This window comes from Cydia fagiglandana, chromosome 4, assembly GCF_963556715.1.
Source record: "Cydia fagiglandana chromosome 4, ilCydFagi1.1, whole genome shotgun sequence".
Lineage (NCBI taxonomy): Eukaryota > Metazoa > Arthropoda > Insecta > Lepidoptera > Tortricidae > Cydia > Cydia fagiglandana.
In genome coordinates this window covers 16399548-16424544 of record NC_085935.1, presented here as the reverse complement: position 1 = coordinate 16424544, position 24997 = coordinate 16399548, and the positions used below count along the sequence as shown (strand labels likewise).

At 36.0% G+C, this 24997-nt stretch overlaps 1 protein-coding gene across 2 annotated transcripts in view; it reads left to right on the top strand.

Annotated features, from left to right (window-relative positions):
* Positions 1-24997, top strand: part of LOC134663934 (monocarboxylate transporter 12-like) — a 48027-nt gene that overhangs the window by 6051 nt on the left and 16979 nt on the right. The window contains exons 1-2 of one of the 2 annotated variants that reach the window (XM_063520478.1): positions 13507-13747; positions 23078-23591. In XM_063520478.1, the coding sequence (XP_063376548.1) occupies positions 23444-23591 (148 nt within the window). In that variant the 5' untranslated portion in view covers positions 13507-13747; positions 23078-23443. Of the gene's footprint in view, positions 1-13506; positions 13748-23077; positions 23592-24997 lie in introns of those variants that run through there. The other variant, XM_063520477.1, reaches the window with a different exon arrangement.

Genomic DNA, 24997 nt, shown 5'->3' with positions numbered 1-24997 from the left:
TAAGTGACACGATTTCAGAATGATTTTAGGATCTGCGTTTATTGACTGTGATTCCATACTTAAAAAACATTGGATATCCATTCAAGGATCTAGATCGAACCTGAAACTCTTATTGTCAAAGGTGTAGCTTAATTACGCCATTGCAGATTATTTATTTATAAGTTTACTCATTAAATTCTGGCCAATATCCAAAAGTTGCCAACTTTTACAAAGTTGTTCCAATTCATTAATATTATGATAATACACTAGTTTCCAATTACAAATCAATTCCAATCCTGTCAAAACTGTTTGAGTCTCTGTTATGATCATTCATTGGGTTACACTTTAGGCAAATTATAACTGACCACCAGCACAAGGTTGCCAGAGCTAGGCTATCGATGACCAGACGTATAAAACACCGATTACAGCAAGGCTCATAGGGACCATAAGTACTTTACTTCACAAAATTGACTCATTAAGATATTTATGGTCTCTTCTCCCGTGGTTAAAATCACATTTGATATGGAGAAAATCTTCTTTGTTGTAGTTAAATGCCATAGTTGATAAATGCGAGACATTCGTTTCGGAGTTCCGCAGGGATCTCACGTAGGTGCAATCGTATTTAATCTTTTTTTTTTTTGTATTATTATCTCAAATAGTTTTGTATATTGCTGCCCACGTCTATACGCCGAGGATTTATAGTTTGCTAGACAAATTCCTACACCTGGTTACGTGGAACTTTAGTAAAGCGGCATATACAGAGTAAATCAATAGAATACCTATACCTACGCCGAGAACTCCACGCAGTCAAATATCATAAAATGTTTACATATGAAATTTACAACACATTTGAACTGTATACATTCGTACTACGACAGCGCTAGAAAGTACTTTAGAGAATTTGACCACATCAAAAACCTTGGAGTTATATTTGACAAAAAGATGAGCTTTTCTACCATGCATTGAAGTTGTATATTGTGGCAATTTTTAAAAATATTGCTGTATATAATGATACTAGATTCTACCATAAGGCCTGGTAAACAATTTCTAACAACAAGTAGGATGATATCCCTTTCATATAACTATTTCGTTTGAAACATTTTAGAAGACTGTCGCACGGCCTAGCGGCCTCACTATTCATCACATTGCAAAGAGAAAGAGAGAGTGCAGAGGAGATTTCTTTGGTATGTGAATGAATGAAATGAATCCACTCCAGAGATGTCCATTCCATATAAGTACATTTAAAATAAAATGACATAATAAAACATGAAATTCAAATAAATTTCAATACTATTTTTTTTTTTCATTTAAAGTAATTAAAATACATATTTAGCTCCACACAACTCCATTACACATATTATTCAGAGAGATTACGACACTTCCACATAAATAGTCTAGATAAACAAGATACTTGCTAAGTCTCCAATTTTTTTTTTTTATATTAATTTTGTATGATTACACACAGCCATATTCATAAAAGTAAGAGCAAAGAATAATGATTGCTGATAACAGTGATAACTGGACGCCAAAGACTTTACACAAACCAAACCATCAAACAAAAGTAGATTTAGTGTCCCATGTTACTTAACCTAGAAACACAATAGACCCTCTATCTTCGATACTTAGTAAAACCTTTCTAGGCGCTACTAATTCTCCCTGTGACTCCCTGTCCAGACTGTGTAGATTGCTCAACAATCACAGCCACTGCTGTGGAATTCATTTTGACTCATCGCCCAGTTTAAAAAAAAACATTAAATTTGAACTTACCTATAATATTCTGTTTTGTTTTTATTTTTGTACAATAAAGTGTTTTACTACTACTACTATATTCACTAGCGACCCGCCCGGCCAACGCACCTCCACGGCCGACCTCGCACGGGCCAACAAACCATACATACACGAACCTTCCTCAAGAACCACTCCATCGACAGGCGAAATCCACACGAAAATTCGCACAGCAGTTCCCGAGTTCATCGCGAACACACAAACACAGAAACAGACAGACGCGGCGGGGAACTACGCTTTACAAGGTGTTAGTGATAATCGTCCATTTAGCTTCGTAATTTCAAGTTTGCAGTTCTTTTTTTTTTAATTAATTATGCATCACTGAATTTTTTCTTTTATGGTTATATGTAATCGTAAATATTATTATATAATAAAGTGTATTAGATGTAAGTAATAACTGTTGGTAGACCTAAATAAATAAAATGCAACTGCTTGTACAGTCAACGGCGTCTTGACTTTAAAAACTTACATATTTTCACTAGAATCGCCTTGCGTGGAAATACTCTTCCAGTGAGTCGTCAATTTTAAATTTTCTAAACAGAACTTCGTTAAAACGTTCTGCATGACTGTGGTCAACTGTTTAAATATGATGGTGTTTGGTCATTGAACTATTGATAGTAATGACTCAGTGTGTTAAGTAACTACCACGACGTCTCCTTCGAGAACTGCGAGTATGGCGGCAACGTTCAATTGAATGACTATTACCAGTGGTTCCAAAGTTGACTGGGCTCCGATGCACCTAACAAAAACTGCCAAATTCGAGACCCACCTCCCATGAGCCATCTTGAGAAGGGGCATAAAATATTACCCGAGGTAACGCTCAGATATTTTCTTACCGATTTCAGGGCCCAGAGTCAATAGTCGCTCGCGGTCCGCCAATGGGTCGCGACCCATAGTTTGGTAAACGCTAGACTATGATATGAAATATCTCATAATGATAAATATTAAAGTGTACCTGTGAACGGGTTCCAGTAGGTGCTCTACATGCACACACAAAGCTCTCCAAAGAGCCTCCACGCGTCGGATCCACGTCCCCACGCAATCCCATCACAAGGCGGGACCCATAAGCCCGTGAAATCCAAAATGGAGATACAAATAATATATCTACGTAAATATGTAATAATAATTAATGTTACAATTAGATGACATGTAAAATTATTTAAGCATACGTACTTACATTATTGACTTGTAAAATGACTGCATTTTATCAATAGATTAAGTACTTATAATATGTATGTGTCTGTACGTCGTGTTGATACTTTACTGGTCGAACTCTCGTCGCCTCTAGTGGTATAATCGCTTTTACGTACGACTGTACTGTTGGTATACGAAGGCGTAATTATATGGCGTCTCATTACCCGAGGACATTTATATAATATCCTCATATAATAAGTAAACTTTATTGATTGTCGATTCGTGAATAAAAATCGGTTCGGTGAAAACTATATAAACGAGTAGTAACTGTAAATATATATCAGTACTTATACAGCAACTTTGTGTATATATATTATTTTATTTATTTCGACCCAACATACATAAGAAATCATGTCTCCAGTTATTAAAGTAAACAAGCTTAAATCAATAATACATAATGATTTACAAAAAATTACTTACACCCATATTTAATTATTTGATGTGATGTAATAATCAGTAGTGATTGTCAGATACTCAGTAACTAATATTGTAAATAGTAATATAACCCCCTACGTTTAAATGGTCTAATACTGATTTATTTTTTTATTAAAATAGTTTTCCCCATAAACAAATCTCCAGTTGCAAACATACCCCTTTTTTTTATTCAAGCTCGTTCGCACCTCTCGCTGTGCTATTTTGAATCAATGGATCATTTTACTGTCTGTCATACTATTAGTGTGTACTCCACAGTGCAGCTAAACGCCGGTAAAACGTCGATCAAGTTTATTACAAGAAAATGTCCATTCTTACACAATGTATAAATATACACAATAAATACGCTATGATAGTGTACGAATAAACACTATGGTGAACATATGAACGAACCCTTGGCAACTTTTCCCCATTCCGATCTGTTATTAAACACAACGGCCGCTATTAACTCGAATAAATTGGTATAAACAAAGAAATTACCTTAAATGATCCAAATTACCAATTGAAATAATTATTCTATCAAATACTCAAGTAGGTGTGAAAATGACAAACAAATCACACAATACGACCATATAACAATGAGTTGTAATAGCGGCTTTAGTACTAAAGCTAGCAGATCCAAGATCAGCTACAGTCCTTAATGATGATCGGTTAATGGGTATTCGTAATCGTCATCATAATAAGCAATCGAATTTAAACAGAATACGTCCCTAGTTTAAAAATATTCACCTGGCCGTTCAGTAAATGAACAATCAATCAAATAGGAATTTTGTTACTATATAAAACTAGACTTTACTGTTCTATCAGTAAACGATATACTTTAAATAATGTATGACTTGCAGAGTGACATACTTTGATGTTATTTTAATGTACATAGTTAATAATAAGTGCTTACAAATATACATTTAGGTATTTTCATTCCATCGAAATAAACATTAACTTAATTTTCAACTGCCTATATGATAGATCAAATGCGTAATTGATTTTACTTTACTTATTCTAAACTTTTTTTTTTGTTATCCACGTACATATACCTGTATTTTTCGTAGATTGAACATTACCATTTCAATTAATTGTAGTGATGCAACCATTTTCACTTGTAATGGTGTCCGGTATTGAAATAAAAGAAATCATCATACCTGTGGGTTTTCCAACGTCTTACCACTTCTGACTATTAGCTGTCCTTGGTTAAATAAGACAGCATCCTTTTAAAAACAGTGATTTGTATTTTCATTATACTGATACATTATTTTTTCTTTAAAATATCAACCGTCTCGACTCATGAGTTCAGCTCCGATCGTCTAATGGCCGCCTGCCCACCCTACCGCCATTTTCTGGTAAAAACTCAACTACTACCCTTTTAATTTTACAATTTGATTTTATGAGTTTTGGGAGGATGCTAACATTAGGTACAAATAATTTAAAATATCTATAATTAAGTATTTTAATAATTCCAAAAACGACCCATTGCGTAGTTTATTAAATACTATATTTTACTTTTAAATAAGTTATAAAATATTTGCCAAAATAATAGTTTAACAGTTAGATAACAAGGACTTATGTTCATCTTTCTAATACCTATTCTAATACATATTTGATTTTGACACATAGACCAAATGAGTTGAGAGGCTGTTGTTGTCACCGAGCGAGTGCGCGACCAATCAACCGGCTGTAATTGCGTTCCGCGCCCACTGCCTCCGGTAAGGGTGTCTGTAAGCTTACAGGATTTTTTTAGAAGGGGTATATGTACTTAATTTTAAAATAAATTATTTACCAAAATTTCGTTACCAAGAATATATGTCCCTTGTCTAACATTTGACTCTGACAGAGTCGTGGATATTGAGCCATCAAATGAGTTCAGTGGTTGCCACGGAGCGAGTGCGCGACCAATCAGCCGGCTATAATCGCGTTCCGCGCCCACTGCCTCCGGTAAGGGTGTCGAAGCTTAAAGAAAACATTTTAGAAGGGATATATGTACTTAATTTTAAAATAAATTGTTTACCAAAATTTAGTTACCTAGAATTTATGTCCCTTGTCTAACATTTGACGCTGACCGAGTCGTGGATATTGAGCCATCAAATCAGTTCAGTGGTTGCCACGGAGCGAGTGCGCGACCAATCAGCCGGCTATAATCGCGTTCCGCGCCCGCTGCCTCCGACAGGGATGTTCGACATAAACTTAAATAAAACATATTTTAGAAGCTATCATTCAAATCATTTTACACGTTTTTATTTAATTTGCAGTGTATGTACTTAACTATTTTTTACGGTGTACGGGTCAAATCTTGCAAGTTAAATTTGACCCACTTCCCGGTTTCAGATGAAGCAGGAAATTTGCAGTCAAGTTGGGTGACAATGCAATATCATGGTACCATCAAGCTGATGGAGACTGCAGGTGGCCATAGGAACTCTTTGTTAAACCAACGCAACCCAATTGTGTTTGGGTTTTCTACAATTGTCTCTATGAGTATTACTTCCCTGTTGAAATAAAAGCGACAAAAGCTTGAAGATTTTTTTTTGCCCATAAGAAATGTATGCATAAAATAAGTACAAATCCTGTTAGTTTGGTATCACTAATTTGGTATACGTTATTCTCAATGGTCCTCGTTGTTTTCAATTTAAACTGCAACAGCGTTATATATACATATATGCGCCATGGTTAACAATTTAATTTAATATAAATTAGCTACTTAGGGGCTATTCATAAATTACATCATTTCAAATTAGGGGGGGGGGGTCTGGACATCGGATGACGGTAGCATGAAGTAGGAGAAAATGGGGTCATTTTAAGCATATTTTTTGGATGATTATAGGGGGGCGGGGGGTCAAAAATCGTCAAAAATCGATCGTAATTTATGGACAGCCCCTTAATATGGATTTATTGTTAAAAATTAAAAAAAGATTAAAAGTATTATTAAAAATTAAAAAAGATACGTTTGGTTTACTCCTAAATTTTGATATCCTTATGGCCCTAAATATTTAGTTTCTCACTCTGCTTATATTTTCCTGAAAACAGCCGGCATAGGAGCCTCATTCACCTTGAACTCTCCCGGCCATGGATACAAGTAAGACAGTTCTATTTTTACGTAACTATCCTGTAATGTTCATAGCCACATATATTATACATATTTTATTTCTTTCCTATGTACACTCTCGTTGACTGAAATTTCGGCTTATTTATATTTATAAGAACAATTTCACCACTTACAATCTAAAGTTCGAACACCATATCGGTGGATTTGGAGTCTGGGGAGGAAAGGGGAGGGTGTCCCTTACGACATCATTTAACCCTTGAAACAGGATGCGAGTAGCGTTTCATTTCCCTTCCTCAGTCCATGTTTGAGAACTGAGAAATAGGATAAATATATAGTCTGTAGTCTCATTTTGAGCTTTGGCTGTGCCAAATAATACTCCATTCATAAATTTCACTATGAACATCAATTTTAACGTTCATCAATTAAAATTTTATTTTATGACACTGGCTAATATTACAGCACTTGCAAACAACAGATTTGGCTTATATTCTCATTATTGTATTCTGAATATATAACTATATTTAGTAGGTATATATTTCATTATGTCAATTAAATACAGGGTATTCATATCCCTTGGACCGCTGACCCCTATTTGCATAGAATGTGGACCATCCAACAGGCCTGCATACGTAAATAATCGCAGTATCGGCGCCCGCCGCCGAGGCCGGGCTAAATATAACGGCTATTAACAACTATCTGTCTGATAGAAATAAACACTATAATTTAAAGTAAACAATTAAGACAGGAACATATTACTGATAGCTATTTATGTGCTTGGAATGATAACAAAGTCGTTCAGTTCCTACAGCACATTCACTAGCATAAACTTGTTATTTATTTCTTATAGCACTAGCAACCCGCCCCGGCTTCGCACGGTTTAACAAATTATACACCTAAACTAATTGCTTTGATATTATATAGATTTGCCTGCGGATTTGCGTTCGTCAATAAAATGAGGAAGTAAGCACTTCGAGCGGATTCAGTTTCAATAAAACCGGATAACAAAGTTTTCTGCTTGTTAGATTACAAGCTAACACAGAGCGCCTACTGCTTACCGAGCATAATCAACTGATTTCCTCAGGCAAACCAGTATTAATGGGGCATTTTGAGGTGCCATTCCAATAGCACCTGCAGCTGCAGTACTGTTCCGCATTACTACTATACTTACTGCTGAGGACTTGACGCGGGCATGTTCAATCCGTCATTTATCATTTCATTCATTTCTCAAGGAAATCGACAGTGACAGCACCCGTGTGAAGACTTGCTTGAGCTGGAGTTTCCTTCCGAATGTCACTTATATTTAATTTGAACAAATAACTCGGGTTTTTATGTTTTTACACTCAGACTTGCGAGTTATTTCGGTCCTAGTAGGAGAAACAAAGTCACAAAATAGGTACCTATGCAAACGTTTATCGCTACTTCCATTGCTTTCTTTTTTTTCTAGTACTGGTGCATTTATTAACTGTCTCGAGTTTCCTTAAAATAATAATTTATTATAACACAATAAATTAAAATTGTAAACTACATTACTATCTAAAATTAAAACTAAAATTAAAAACTAAACTAATCTAAATTAAAATAAATCTAAAAAAAGGCCCCCGCGGCATTGTGCCAAAGATGCTGGCAGCATTTGCTTTCTTAGATTTAGAAAGTCAACGAAAAGTAATAGTAAGGAATATAAATAACTATATTTTCTTCTTTAAGGTTCGGAAGAGCTTATAGTTGATACTGATACTGAGTACTCGGAATATCTGATATAAAAAAACTTCAAATATAAAAATCCAATATCCTCGACGTTTGTAAGAAGAATCCGTAATCGGACCATTTTGTTTTCCTGGTACAAAGACTCCTCTGCGCCTGCGCCCGCCAAGCTATAGGAATCGGTTTCGCTCAGCTCAGAGCTAGCTATAAATATTATGAATAAGCCTACTTACATTACAAAGTGACTGAGAATTATCTCGAAAAGTTCCAGCGATTAACTAAGAAATTGAAAAGGATTGGCCGTGGTAACGAACCTTATATTTTAAAAGTGACAAGTTATGTATTTCTGCGAGATGGGTAGGTAATAAAGATACTCATAAAATTACAAAATCAGTAAAAAAAATGCGCGGGTTAAAATTATCATATATAGGTAAAAGTAGATTACCTAAATTAGGGCCCTGAAATAAAATCTTAAATAGGCTCATTAAAAAAATAGTGATTCAAAAAGTACTATAAGTATATATTTTTACTTATACTAATTTTGAAAAATAATTAAGGATAAAATCTGTTAATTACCCATTAGTACTATGCGCTTTGTAATATAGTTTTTTTTTAATTATATTGTCTTTAGTTTAATAACCTACACTCAACTCATTAGAGCGTAATAGGTCGTTGAAATATTATTGACGAATGATACATATTGTAATGATTTATTTTGCTCTAATGAGTTGTTTACGATATGGCGCTTGGCATGACAGGCTGTCATGTACACGGTGTGCAAATATCGACGAAATGATTTGACAAGCGAAGTGGGTAAATACAAATACTATACATATACATGACTCGCGGGCTCGTTACGCTGATCAATCGAAAGATATTGATTGGTATTTATAAACATACTCGTATTTATTTTTTACATAAACATTATTAAATTGAAAAGCTGACTACGTAGGAAATTATGCCTTAACCTAGCCCTTGACGGCCCCCGACCCCAAGGCAGACCAAAAAAGCGATGGCTCGATGTCGAGAAAGCAGATAGTTATGAGCGTGAACGGGCTCACACGAGACGACGCCCAGTGTCGCGCAAAGTGGAGGAAAGCGGACCCTGGCAAAGGCCGGAATAACGCTAGGTAGAAGAAGAAGATTATTAATTTGAAATAAAACATACATTTATTAAATTATTACACAAACAATTTAGTATCGCCTGCGGTATTTCCGGACCGATATGACTTCAAACCAAGAACACAGAGCATCATAAATGCCGGCAATGCACTCAAAACCCCTCTGGTGTTACAGGTGGGCGACGGTAATCGCTTAATGCGAAAAGGCATTCTCTACCGGTGAAATATTAGTATAAAGATTAATGAATATTTCTATACACGCTTATTGTCCACTTAGGCGACCACTAAGGTAAGCTAATTGTTATGCTGACTGTACATTATTTAGGTATGTACGTTAATACCAGACTCTAAAGATTTGACATATGCGCAAAAATATTATATATTAGAAGAAAATTAAATTAAGTATTTAGAACGCTTACAATAATGCTTTAAAATCATTTTCATAAATTTTATTGTAAAACCGAATTCAAACCTGTTATTTCTTAAACAATTTTTAAAAGCTCTTAACTCTCATAATAATGTTATTATAATATCGGAAAAATCATACGAAGGCTCTGCTAAGTTCGCGTTTCTTTGATGAAAAAATATTTAAATAAATAAAATAATCCAATGGCGATACACTTTCGCAGCTGGGTATACTCAGATAATATTACAGAACGGAATGTATTCGCAGAATTCAAATACTCATCAAAGTCTTAACCGTCGTAAAGAGCCGCATTCAGATTTTTAAAATTACAGTTCAATTTAATATTTCCTTTTAATATACACTGCATATTGGTCGCGGAGAAAGCGAGATGAGAAGCATGAGTGCATATCAAGATGATGTTTTTAAGATACAAATATGGCACCAGTCCAGTTCGTTCAACTAACTAGTGGGCAGCTGCGCCTACGTTACAATTAACTAATATCCGCCTTAGGTCCGTGACTACAACGGTTAGTAGCCAAAACGCGCTTACGCATTACACATCTTGGGGACACTACTAGAGTTAGTAAGAGTACCAAGAAAAGTCTGCTACAATTTTGATAGCACAAGCGGTTCAAGTGTTATTTTAAATCCTATGAAATTATGTCGTACTTAACTAATACTTGCACTGCTTGTGCTATCTTATCAAACTTGTCTACGTACGCCTATTATTCAGACCTCTGGCCCCTTTGATCTAGGTATCAAAATTAAATATGGGACCTAATCAGACGCCATAACGCCATACCTACTTACTGGTTATTAAATAAAAAATAGATACATAGTTACCTATTTCAGTGTCACTTGACTATATGTATATACTATTAGAAATAAAAGTTATGGTCTAAATGCTCTATGAAATATCATCGTACTCATTTCATATGTTTATACAACAATAAGTCATTAGCTTCACAACTTATCTTTCACGTCATTAGCATTACAAACAAAAATAATAATGCTGGCTAGCTTGTGAGCTATTTTATGCAGAGGCTAACTGCCTCAGCCTTGACCCCGGTGTCGCAGTACAGTCGGAAAAAAACGCAACATGTTATCTCTGAAGTTTTAATGACACAAACAGCTTCTCCTTATAAGCTTAACGGGCGCGATTTGTGCCGTTCTATTTAATTAAATTTTATAATTATTTGTGAATTGTTAGTGTAATTAAGGTCAATCAGACGCAGCCGAAACCGCCTGCAGAATACTTTTGTCCTCTACTCTCGACTTTGTTTCAGCATAATAAGTATGGTTCATTTTCAAGGCTGCATATAAATAACTGATTAGATGCTAAAAGTAAGCTAGGTATCAGATATTTATACAATTGTACATAAAGTTGTATGATCCAATTTTTTACATAATTGAGGGTTGCCTTGTCATCGTGTCAGGCGGAAATTTTACCGTTTTTACCTATTAATTCCTATGATATAAACGTTGAAGCTTGTCGAACTCGACGACATATTGTCATTCCGTTATTTCTAGTTATAAAACATGTATTAGCTACTACTAGCCTACTTGTTAAGTTTTTCGAAAGTTTATTTCATATTTGTATAGCGAATTTGTCTCATACAAATTCGCTATACAACGAATCAATAATAGAATTATTCATTTGTTAATTCGTCTAACGATAAACATGTATGAAGTCAGCATACAAACTGCAACAACTTCAGAAAACAAAACCGTCCAGCTTTTGACTCAAAAGTCCTGAGTTCAATGCACGCCGTTGTACACCGGGTATCGTGTCACGGGTTATGCCCGTCATTAAACCTCGTTGGCACTGATACATGCCATGGTTCGAACATACATTGAGCAATCTGCAATCAAAGCTGGAATAAAGCCAAACCAGGCACGTCTGTAATAAGTGCAAAACACAAATAAAAAACATCAGAAATAAGTTTTCTCAAAGAAACAAAGGCACTGACGGGTGAACTAAAAGCTGGCACATGTTATGTGTGCTTGTGCTTACCGAACTTTCCTCTAGAGAACCGTAGTGGTTATTATATATTAATCTTAGCCTTAACCTTAGTTAATTACTTAGGTTTTTATTTAAAGCTTTTTTTTATAATGCGTGTGCTAGTTTTAATCTATGGGCCAATAGTTGCCTGAAAATAAATATTTTTCATTTTAGTGATAGTAGTACTAGAGGATAGTAATAGATTCCTGTGACAACTAAGCTCTAACAATGATTGCAATTATAATGGATCCTCTTGTTGAACGACAAAATAGGACTGACGCTGGATTACATATGCACAAAGCTAAAACACCCTTTGAACGCCAGCGCCAGAAGAGACAAAAGCTTTTTCAGTAAGTAGGTATGTGTGGAATTCGACATTGGATATTTTCAACTCGTATCTAATCGTCATTCCAAGACCAATTTAAGTTCACGATTTGTTTTGAATCACATTCAATTGACATTATTGATTCTAACTATTGGGATTGTGTGAATGTCAAGTGACTGATTGCAGTTAATTTATGAATATTTTAAAATTGTGCTATATTTAAGATAAAGTTTTTCACTGTACTCGTTAACTCGGGTTTTATAGCGCGGTAATGACATTCCGATACGTAGCTATACAAAATAAGCATTTCATCTGATTAAAAAATATAATATTTGAAAAACTCTTATCATTATTTTAAATAGTTGCTATTTCCAAGCAATAACTCATAGATTGCACTATGATTAAATGAGATGTGAGCTTTTGAAATTAATTTCTTGAATTGAAATGAGGGCACGCGCTGTATTGCCTTGTACAGTACACACAAATCGAGCCGATAGACCTCGAATCGCTGCTTGAATTGCCGCTTACTATGCGACTATGTGTACCTTGTACACAATGTAGCAATTTCGACATTGACTTTTCTGCTGTTTTTCTTCAATTACGCTTAAAGAGTGAAGAAAAATCCTAAATAGGGCCTGTACTTTTAAAATTAAACTAAGCGAAAAGTATACTAATGAACAGACGTGGCCAACATGCAATATACTTAAGAATTTTTTCCTTGAGCAACGAAAGTATAGACGTGTACCTGCCTACTAAAAACATCCGGGTATATTATTCTTACTATGAAGATTCTGTTAAGTTTAACATTCCATAACTGCGACTTTATACAAAAATAACCGAGATGTCAACAAACTTACTGATAAGCGCCGCAATAATAACTCCCTCACACTCTAGTTATAAATACTGGCTACTTATACCTGACCACTGCAATAGTTATATGTTTTACGTAATCTAACATAACAAAAAGTACAAATTGTGTGTAGGTAATTTTCAACAAGAGCCAACAGAAAATGATGTTTTTTTGTACAAGAACTATCATATTTTTTATTGTTACGGCAATAATACGAATTTTGGACAAGGTTTTGCCTGAAAAGTTGCAAATCGTCATTTGTGTTCTTATAAATTTCACGAGATCGGAATACAAGACTGACTTATTTAAAGTCATTTAACTCATAAAATAAATATAGGAACCTAGCGCTACTCGCACTCTCACTAACCCGGGATTAGTTAACCGGTTGAACCTGGTTTTACCATGGCTACCAGTACAAATTGACACTGGATTGCGGTTTAATTAACATATTAACCCCGGGTCAGTGGGATGGTGCAAATGGCCCTTAAAGTTCCTTGTTTCCGTAGATATCTCGTAGATAGAGAAATCAACCACCTGACAATTTTCCAAGTCAAAAAGTTGCAAATATATCATAGATATTTGTGAACAGTGACTGATATCATCTGATATCAAAGTCCTCATGATCTTTGAGAGTACCGATAGCATCTTTCATAGTAAGGGTGTCCGTACTTGTTGTCGGTGGCCAGTCCGCGAATCGCAGCGCGCGCGAACACCCGCGACGGACGGAACGCAGCGGTGCCTCGAGCCAAATACACGCGGTCCCACGAATTATTTTTGGCTCATCGACTTACATATGCATTCTTAAATAAAGAACGACATTTTCTCAAACGCTTTCGTGGACGTGGATTTTTATTTGTGGTTAAAAAGTTTAAGAAGTTTGTTGGACTTTACAGACATATAGCACCAAAAAATAGAGATGTAAGTATATACGAATTTTTCTTTATTTTTCATGGTACTGTTAGTATAATATTTTCAATGCAAAGTAACAAAAAGTGAATTGATAATTAATTATAGTATCCTCAAATTATTAGGACATTTTGAATCATTAAGTACCAACTACTATTTATGTAAGCAATGATTTTCTGAAACGCCTTACATCGTTAACATTATTCTCCTGAAATTCTTTCCTTGAAACTGGTTTTCCTATTCAATCGAAATGTACTTATTTAGGTAGGAGATACACGCGAACTTGCGTTGTGTTGTTTGATACACGACACAAAGAAGTCATTGTTCAGCGGCAACCTAGTGTTTTTAGCGGCTCGCGTTCGCTGACTCAGCTCGGTAAACATAAACACATTAGTGATTCTTTCTACACTAACAGCTCCTGTATACAAAGTAGTAAACACTGATAAACAACTTTATTTACAATGGGATAGGATATTTACCCGGGGATCTTCGCATCAATTCAGAGGAACCATTAAATTTATATTGCACTTGCAATACAACTCTGAATTTCATATGTAAGGAATATAGCATTTATTCGCACGGGCTTGATAAGATCGTAAAAAATTCAATCGTATAAAAGGAATAAAAGAGCCAGCAGAATATCAAAACCAGTCGAATTGGTTCCCAAGAGCCTCATCGCAGTCAATGTAAAAATCTCAATTTGATTTGAAATTAATTTTACTTGGCTCATGTTGCCGGTGCATCTCACGGGATCCAATATTAAAACTGCAAGTGAGACATAATGCGAGTCATCATATCAAATCAACGCCAGATTTATAAAGTTTGAATGCCGTGCCGCCCGTTCTTGTGACCCCTACAAAAGTAAACAAACCTTTTACTGATCAATAATAATGTCATTAAATAGAACGTCGTGCAATTGAATTGAATCAATATTGTTCGAGTGATTTAATGAAGTGATGTAAGAAATCATGGCCCAGAGTCACAATCACAATTGTGACAACAGGCCGCTCTGTTGCCCTGATACAATTAAACACACGCTGATAAGAAAGTTCGAGTTGGAACACGTGATAAGAAATGTCCATATGTTTGTGATAAATACCTACCTACTTATTGTAATACTATATTAGGTAATTGATAAGGTAATACTTGCAGCAGGTACAGACGAGACTCTGAGCCATATTAGAACTTTCAGATACGTCAAATAATAGATATGGAAACGATATGGATCGGATATGACAGTGTCAAATGTGAGGTCTCTACAAACAAAAACGTATCCAATCTATATCGTTTCCATATCTATTATTTGACGTATCTTAAAGTTAGAATATGGATGTCTGAACTTGAACGTGTGTGATTGTCTGACTATACCTATGTACTGTATTACTATTAGGTACTGCCCAAGGCTATAACGTACGTGTATATAAATTCGTAATTAGGTACGGGTATCTCTATACTTTCCAGTTGTCCTGGTTGATAAATAATTCCGAAATTCCACTTTTAATGTATAACAACTAATATATATGGGTAATGTTAAATTTATTTTAGTTACTAACGCAACTTGCGTAACTTTAATACGTTCTTTACTTCATTCCCAAGTTTAGCAGGTTTCCTCGCAATATTTTCCTTTTTCTAAAAAAATATCATGATGAAAATACATTTGCCCCAAGAATTGCATATTGTAGCTTTAAACAAAGCGATATAACTAAGCGATGTTCACAAATTAAATAGAAGTCAGTGAACGCGAATAAACGAATTTACTAGAGGTCTGTTAGACAATATGGTTTCACAGACGTCTGGAGCTACAAGCGAATATAATGAAACAATCATTATTCAAATGGGTATTAGGTTACCTACTTAGCTTTACGAAAACAATGTTGTTTAAGGAAGAATATGTTAAATCGAATGAAAAGAAAGTACGTAATGAAAGCGTCATTAATTTCACATTTTTTATAAATTTTCCTAGATATTTATTTTGCCTAGGTACTTACATCAATGTTGTTTTGTAAGAGAAGTGGCATGAAACATTTCACATAATTCTTTCATATTTAGCCTGTTTATTTGATTTTTGGAAATTCAACCCCTAAAAGGCCAAAAAGTAAATGTTAAGTTTTTAAAGTTACTTAAACCTTTAAGTAACTTTAGAAACTTTACTTTACTTAACTTTATTTTACTGTTTGGCCTTTTAGGGGTCGTATTTCTAAGGTTAGCTGGAAGAGATCCCTTATGGGGATAAGTTCGGCTTTGTACACATACACATTACTGTATTCTCTCTGTGTTATGGTACGTGTTGTGTGCAATAAAGTGTTTACTACTACTACTATTAAAGACTTGGACGAAGTCGCGGGTGATAACTTATTAATTATTTACGCTACGTCTTACGTAGGCGAACAACGCGCGAACGCGGCGCGGCGCGGCGCGGCGAAAGCGGCCGCCGCCGCGCCGCGCCGCGCCGCGCCGCCTGACATTCGCGTGCAAATCGCGCCGCACCGCGTTCGCAACGAGATCGCTTACGTAGGACACTTCTATGGGCATCAAAGGATTGATTTCGCCGCGCCGCGCCGCGCCGCGTTCGCGCGTTGTTCGCCTACGTAAGACGTAGCGTAACCGTGTAGGTACATCAAGATATGTATCAAGCTCATAGGTCATTCCTATTTGAGTTGGCAAAACTATTCACTATTCGTTAAGCCAATAGGTTTGCTGACTGTACCCACATACAGGGTGGAAAGATAAGTCGGGCCCTGGAGGGAAACTACCGCTACTAAGCTGGCTCATTTTACTTAAAGGAGACATTCCTTTATTTTTAAAAAGAAACAAAACTGCATTCAAAGTATTTTTCTTTTTTTCTTCAATTTGGCTTGTCTAAAAAAATCTTAAGTACTAAATATTAGATTTTATGGATATTTTATACGACAGACGAGTGTAAGACCTAATGTTTCTTGAAGAAATGTTATCATTAACATTAACTGTATCAACTAGTAGAATAAAATTACGCGTTTTTATTTTTTTGAATTTTTAGTCGGTTCGAGTCCCGGGCGAGGCAAGCGAGTTTTAGAAAATCTTTGAATGCAGTTTTTTTTCTTTTTAAAAATAAAGGAATGTCTCCTTTAAGTAAAATGAGCCAGCTTAAGGATTTAAGGTAGTTTCCCTCCAGGGCCCGACTTATTTTTCCACCCTGTATATTAGCAAATCCACAAGACACTCTAAAAAGTAAGTACACTGATATTAATCTTTATTTTTACAAGTTTTTTTTCCTTTCAATGTGTGAGAATAATCCTAACCCCCTATCCAATAAAGTTATCTCAGTTTCGACGTGATTCAGCCCCACCCACCACATAGGTATCACGTGTCACGTAATCTGCGATATACGGAGATAATATGATATAACTGTTCAAGTAGGTGTGGAGCTAATATGAACTGAACTTTTTGGCTTGGGCTGGAAGAGTGAAAAACTTTACCTACTTAGGGCCCCCCCACATCTGGCGTCTTTGGAGCATCGGCGTCTGTCGGCGTCGGTCCAGCGTTATGGAAAATGACGTCGCCGCGCAGTTGCGTCGACGCTGCGTCGACGTTGCGTCGACGTCGGCCATAGAATTGTAGAGTAGATGTGGGGGGGCCCTTAATCGTACAAGAGCATCCCTCATAAACTTAATTTGATCGCAAAGACGATTCAAAGTTTATAAATAGAAGTACCTGTTACTAATTTTGATTTGGGCATCAAAGTTTCTAGCTTGTGCGTAAAAGGTCACAGCTGACAGTGGCTATGCCCTTGTCGACAAAGGGATTCCAAATTAGACTCATGTTTAAATAATTGCTGTTATTCTTGCTCACGGCTAACACTGCGAATTCAGGGCGTACTTTGTTTGTATTTAATGTGAGGGCAGCTGTCAGATCACGTTAGCAACACGTGGCGAACAGGCGAAAATGGATTCAGGGAGACTTTGTTACTAATAGTGTTACAGGTTTTTTGACTAAAGGCATTAATTACCATTTAATATATGTATAGTATTATATAGCGATTTAGCGTTCAATCTATCCAGTAAAGTATGACACAGACACGACACAGGTAAAGAAATGTAAGTACCTATGGTTTTAATGGTTTTGTATCAAAATATGACACAAAAATGATGCCAAATAAAGACAGTCTTCTTTTTATTTTATTCGACACCTATTAAAAAAAACTTTGATATTGAACTCTCGTCCAATCTTCTTCTTTCTCCGTGCCACTTCCCATTTCATTTGGGGTCGGCCCTCTGAATATGCTTCCGCCATTTGGCTCTGTCATAGTAGGTTGCTGGTATTTTTAGCGACTGTTTCTCCAGGTTTCTCCACCAGGTGGCTTTTGGGCGGCCTGGTGGTTGTTTGAACTCTCGTCCAATCATTTTTTATAAAAACTTATGGAAAGTCTCTTCAGACAATTTTTGTGAAAAAGCCTGCTGCTGCTTTTTCACAAAAATTGTCTGAAGACACTTTCCATAAGTTTTACCTATACTTAAAATTTTTATTAAGTAGGTAATCGTGTCGTTTATGGGGAGCTTAAATAACTAACGAAAAGGCCAACCCTTAGACCCTCCTAAAATATACCTGCATACAGTAAACAGTAGGTAGATACGTGTATATTCGTATGCTACCTCAAACACATGGAATAATAATAATTCAGTAAAAAGATACTTATCAGCTGAGGTATCTGCATGAAGCAAAATATCTCTTGTACGAGTAATCTCATCAACTACCTATATTAATAGATATTCCACGATAACCTAAAACATATATGTAGATAAGAATTATCTACAAAAATCAGTTCTCGTCCACAACATCACGTTATCAGGTCTGTATCGATCGGATTATCACATCCCGCGTCCCCATATCACAAGCCCCAATATCATCAATCATATTCACTCCATATGCTCGGCCATGCCTTTGTGATTAGATATTTCGTTAAATATACCTACATTTTGCGGAGCATTTTATATTATTCCTGCAATATATGTATACTCTACCGTTTTAATTACTAGCTCTATTTTTGGCAAGTTTTCAAGGCGTCTCTTCATAAAAATATAAATAGCGGAATTAGCAAAGATAACATAGTGATGGGTTGGGTACGAGTATCAATGTGTACGGGTATATCAGTAATATGCCGATTTAATACAGCAAACACCTATCTTAAATCTCTATGATCTCAAAGTAATGAAATATGACGAGGATCATGAGACTACAGCTTCAAAACTAACGGATCAAACTAGGCGTCAAAAGTATCTACCATTCTACATACAAAAAATATTTTTGAACACGAACTGTATTTGGAAAAGTATTCTAGTGGGGCAAATACTTTTGCCCCGATGTTTCATCTGCTACTATAATGTTGTCTGTGGGCTTAATATTGAGGGTATGTACGAACGAACTTAAGCCGGTATACAATCAGCGGGTACACCTTTTGTGTAGATAAGGTACCCTTCTTCATCATTCGGGTAAAAGAAAACAGCTAGGGTCGGTTCGTTACATTTGAAATGAAACGCTCGTTGAGTATTTGCCGGATATTGTCATCTCCGGAATCCCGGCTATCGCCTCGCCTAAAGAACGAAAACGTATTATTTTCCGATACCAAGGTCAATTTTAAACTGTGTTGGTTCAACTGTCGTATTTTGGAATTGTTCGATTAATTTAAACACAAACTACTTCTGAAAAGTAATAGCATTAAGAATTGATTCCGCCAAATGTGATTTAATTGCTCTTTATATGATTGCATCAATCATTATAATGAATGATGAATGTGGCTATTAGTATTAAATGACATTTTTATCGACAAAGATGTAGGTCAATAAGAATAGAGAATGTTCGAGTATACGTGGACTGCATTATTTTTCTTACATCTTGTTACAAATTACTATGTAAATTACAACTCAAAGAGCAAAAAAAACGAATTGTTATCGTAGGTGATTTTAATATCAATATGTTAAGACTCTCTGGCACCTCTAGGAAACTCAATGATACTATGTTATGTCACAATCTAGTTCAAATCGTTAAAAACTCAACTAGGCAGGTTAACGGTTCCAACTCATGTATCGATCTCGTATACACAAACCAGAAAGAATATGTTCTAGAAATAAAGGACCATGGCATATCGGATCACAAAGGCGTTACATTCATAGTCCAAAGCCACACCTTGCAGACCATACAAAAACCCTGGCATAAGGAAGGTAGGATATTTAGTGACAAAAATATGTTTTCTTTTAGGCAAGCATTGTCAGACATCGATTGGGGTACCATAATATTAGATAAAAACAACATTAATGAAAATTATCAGTCATTTAGTGATAAACTGCAGAATATCTTAAACTCACATATACCTAAAAAAAGAATCAGACTATACACATCGTCAAAAACTAAAACTTGGCTAACCAAAGGGTTAAAAATATCTTGCAAACATAAAAGACAGCTTAAAATCTTCGTTAACATGACAAGAAACGAGATTATCCACGATTTCTATAAAAAATATGAAAAAATGCTGAAAAGATGTATAAGAAAATCCAATAAAATAAATTACGCAAAACAAATTAGAAAAACGAATAACAAAACCAAAACCATGTGGAGCATAATAAATAACATCACGCGAAAGAACAACGAACGACGATACAAAAACATGTCTTTAAAAATTGACGATAAAATCTTAGAATCGCCCCAACTAGTAGCCGATGCTTTTAACGAGCACTTTGCATCGGTAGGTGAGTCATCACCGCCGCTTGACAACGCAAGCGCGGGTTGCATAGATGCGCCCGCGCAGCCGCTAGTCGGCCGTCCTGCCCTCACCTTTGTCACTAACTCCATATTTTTAAGTCCAATTACCGAATGCGAAACACTGAAATTAATTAAACAGCTTAAGAACAAAAAGAGCTTCGGGACAGACGAATTACCGCCGGCGTTATTAAAACTGTGCGCAAATGAACTAGCTTCACCCTTAACACAACTAATAAATCAATCGTTCGATAACGGCATATTCCCAGACCAGCTGAAAATTTCTAAAATTAAACCAATTTTAAAACCATGTGGCAAGGCAACAAATCCGAATCAATACCGTCCTATCGCATTACTCCCGGCTATTTCAAAAATCTTCGAAAAAGCAATGGCCAATCGTGTGTATAGCTTCCTCGAAAAATATAAAATATTTGACAAAAATCAGCACGGATTCAGAAAACATCACTCAACAACGTTAGCAATATTCAAATACATTAGAAAAATTTTAGAGCATATCGATGATAAGAAATACAGCATTGGGTTACTTCTCGATATGACCAAAGCATACGACAAAGTGTCCCACGAAATACTCCTCTCAAAGTTATACGAAATGGGAATACGCGGTACGACACACAGGTGGTTCAAATCCTACCTTACAAATCGTGAACAATATGTACACATAGACTACTATAATCACGAAGCCCGAGAAGTGACTGAAGTTGCCTCACAAAGACGCCGTACCACTTGTTCTTTGCCACAGGGAAGTATTTTAGCATGTACCCTATTTCTGACATATATAAATGATCTGCCGAAAATCCTAGATCCCAATGTGACCTGTGTAATGTTTGCCGACGACGTCTCCCTTTTATTCAGCGCTACAAATACCACAGAATGTAACTCCCAACTTATTTCTATCTTCAACACAGTTAGAACATGGTTAGAATGCCACAACCTTGAAGTAAACATAAAGAAAACGAAAATTATACAATTTAAACCCAAGCAGAAAAAACCTTTAGAGATGAACCTACACATAAATAGCGCCCAGATAGAGGAAGTCACAGAATTTAAACTACTAGGAGTTTTCATTGATTCCGGAGTAGACTGGAAGGCCCACGTACAAGGCGCGAAGACAAAACTAACAAAGTTTATCTACGCGCTTAACGTGATAAAGTTAAATGCAGATTTTGAGTCTGCACTATCCGTCTACTACGCGTACATATATTCTAGTCTCCGATATGGTGTGGTCTTATGGGGAGCCAGCACTGACGCTCACGAACTCTTTGTCCTACAGAAAAAATGTGTACGAATCCTGGCAAATATACGGATCCCAAACAGTTGCCGTCCTTTTTTCAAACAATATGAGCTACTTACACTTCCGGGAATATACATAATGGAGGCCGCTATCTTTGCTAGGAAAAACCCCGATCTATTTGAAGCTAAATTGGATACATACAAAACTAGAAGCCAGTATAGAAACAAATTAAAAACACCAAGCTCTAAATTAGCCATCTATAGAAACGGGCCCCATTTCGTATGTATCCAAGTAGTAAACAAAATACCCGATGAGATCAAATTGGAACCAAATGACAAACTGTTTCACAAAAAACTAAAAACCTTCCTAATACAAAAATGCTATTACTCAGTGGATAACTTTTTAAATGATGAAAGCTAGCCGCACTACTTATACCAAAAATTGTAATCAAACTAACATTGACATTCAACTTAATACGAAATTCGCCCTGACTAATTATTAATTATACATTAATTCAAAATATTAGACATAATAATAGCATGCATGGCCTGTAATGTACTTTAGTATTAAGCTAGATATAAGAAAATTTGTGTGCCCTGACAGGGTGTCATGGAAGCTTCCTGTATAACTGTAATAACATCCCATGTACATGACTATACAAATAAACATCTTATCTTATCTTATCTTATCTTGTTTTTAACGCTAATAAGTATATTTACTTTAGCAAAAACTACATTAAATGTGTCATTCCGTGAAATGGTTACTTAGTAGGTTAGTTAGGCATCAGTTTACGTTTTTGTAAACAAATGGAAGGATAATACCTACTTAATTAGTCAATTGGCAAATAATGTAAATTGCCCGCTCGCTGACGTAATTACACAGCTGCAGCTAAGTAAGTTGATGACCAACAAAAACATGCTGGCCTACTTGCCTTGTTTGCTAAAAACACCTTAATCGCCAGAACTGTAGATTGATCGAAGTATACTTGTTAGTTTTTTTTTTAACTTCATTTAGAATATACTAGGTACTATAGTATTTTTTAAGGTTCCGTACCCAAAGGGTAAAAACGGGACCCTATTACTAAGACTCCGCTGTCCGTCTGTGCGTCTGTCTGTCACCAGGCTGTATCTCATGATAACTAACCGTGATAACTGGGCACTTGAAATTTTCAAAATATACCTACTAAAAACAGAATATACTAAATATTTAAGTATTTATGGGGCTCCCATACAACAAACGTGATTTTTTTGCCGTTTTTTGCGTAGGTGGTACGGAACCCTTAGTGCGCAAGTCCGACTCCCACGTGGCCGGTTTTTTAACTACTACAACATGTAGTAATTGTGCGTTTTCTTTTGTTTCAGCTGAAAGCGGCAGCTACGACGAACATGTCCTGCCTGCGCCGGCGACCAGGGACCCAAAACACCGATTTCATCCTACACCATAGATAGGCCTTACAATGATTTATCAACATAGATAATACTAGTAGATTACCCATTATTTATATTTAACAAATAATACTTTTTACTATTGTTACCGTGCTTCCTTAGAATCGTTTCCACTATTGCATTTATAAAACTGATTGTTTAAATAACAAGTCATCCACTGTTAAGTAGCTTATACACGTTAGAAGATTTTATATAAATATATAACCGCATTTCTAAAATCATATCAAAACTTAAGTTGCCTTATAAATCTATAAGCTTTATAAAAGTGGGCAGAGAAGCGAGATGTCTCACGGAGGAGTGAAGAGTGCAAACGGGAAGGGTGCGCACGCGCCGGCCTCGTCGCGGGAGAGCTCGGAGAGCCCGCCGCCGCCGCCCGACGGCGGCTGGGGCTGGATGGTGGTCTTCGCCTCCTTCATGATACATATAGTCAGTGAGTATTTTCGACCACTTATGTATTATCACATGAGTACCTAATCATGTACTTGATATGCTAAGCATGCCGTGAACGTGCTGACTTCTTACTGTAAACCCATAGTTTGATTAAATATTTGGATGTTTTGTTATACTTAATCATGCAAAAACGAAGTAATTATCACCATCATCATCATCCTCATATCAGCCGGAGGACGTCCACATAGGCCTCCCCCAAAGAGTGCCACAATGACCAGTCTTGAGCCACCCGCATCCAGCGGACTCCCGCGACCTTTACCAGGTCATCAGTCTACCTTGTGAAGTAATTATAATTGGGTGAAATTTATCTTACTCGTAGAACCGGGTTTAACATTAACATAGTTTTTGTAACGTGAATTAATGGGAGGTAATGTTTATTTCGTCTAAATCAATCCATCACATTTCCTATTTTGTTACATCATATTTTCCGATAAAAGGTACATGTTTCCTGTTTGTTACATTTCTATAAGATAAACATGATATAATATGTATACGTACCATACATTATCACAATTACGTTGCCTGAATAAATACATAACTGAATCAATCAATGTAAATCAATGTAATACAAACAGCGCAAAACTTTATCAGGCAATGAGTTATCGCCGGGGGTTAGTTAGTCACTGTCCATAGGTCATCGCGTCCTCGCTGAGACTTATGAGTCGCTTGAATGTACGCCCGATATAAATACGTAATGGGAAAAATAATTGAGATAGAAAGATTTAATATTTATTACATCAGTAGTCACGTAAAATAGGTACTGTATACATTAATAATCATATTTGGAACATATTAGCTACTCACGATCGCCACGCTGAGCATATTGAGCATAATAAATTCGTGTAGGTATTATGATGCACTTCTAGGTACCCTACACTATCGGTTACTCAACTATATCTTCTATCCATACACGAGTACAGTGAATATTACTTATTTATTTAAACAAAACGATTTATGTATCCGCTAACACGAATCACGTCATTTCGGGCGTGTAGCTATTTGCATAGTTTGACGAAAATTTTATTTGTCTGTGACATTTTCATATTATTTATACGTGGTTATACGGTAAATACCTCATCATAACATAATGCTATCGCCTTGTAACAAGATTATAACGAAATTAAGGTGCGAGTACCCCGTTCCCCGGCCTGGAAACGTCGGAGGTAAACACTTAATTATACTCGATTAAGTCCCGTTTTGCTAAATAATAATGAGTACCTATTTATTTACTACTGCCATATTAATACTATTGTTTATTGTAAAAGATGGGGCACATAACAAAAATATGTGAATTAACTTATATGACCAATGCCTACCGTTATAATTCATCTACTCCCTTAGCTATTAGCAGTAATTATTTCTCCTCCAAGTTGTGATTGGTAATTT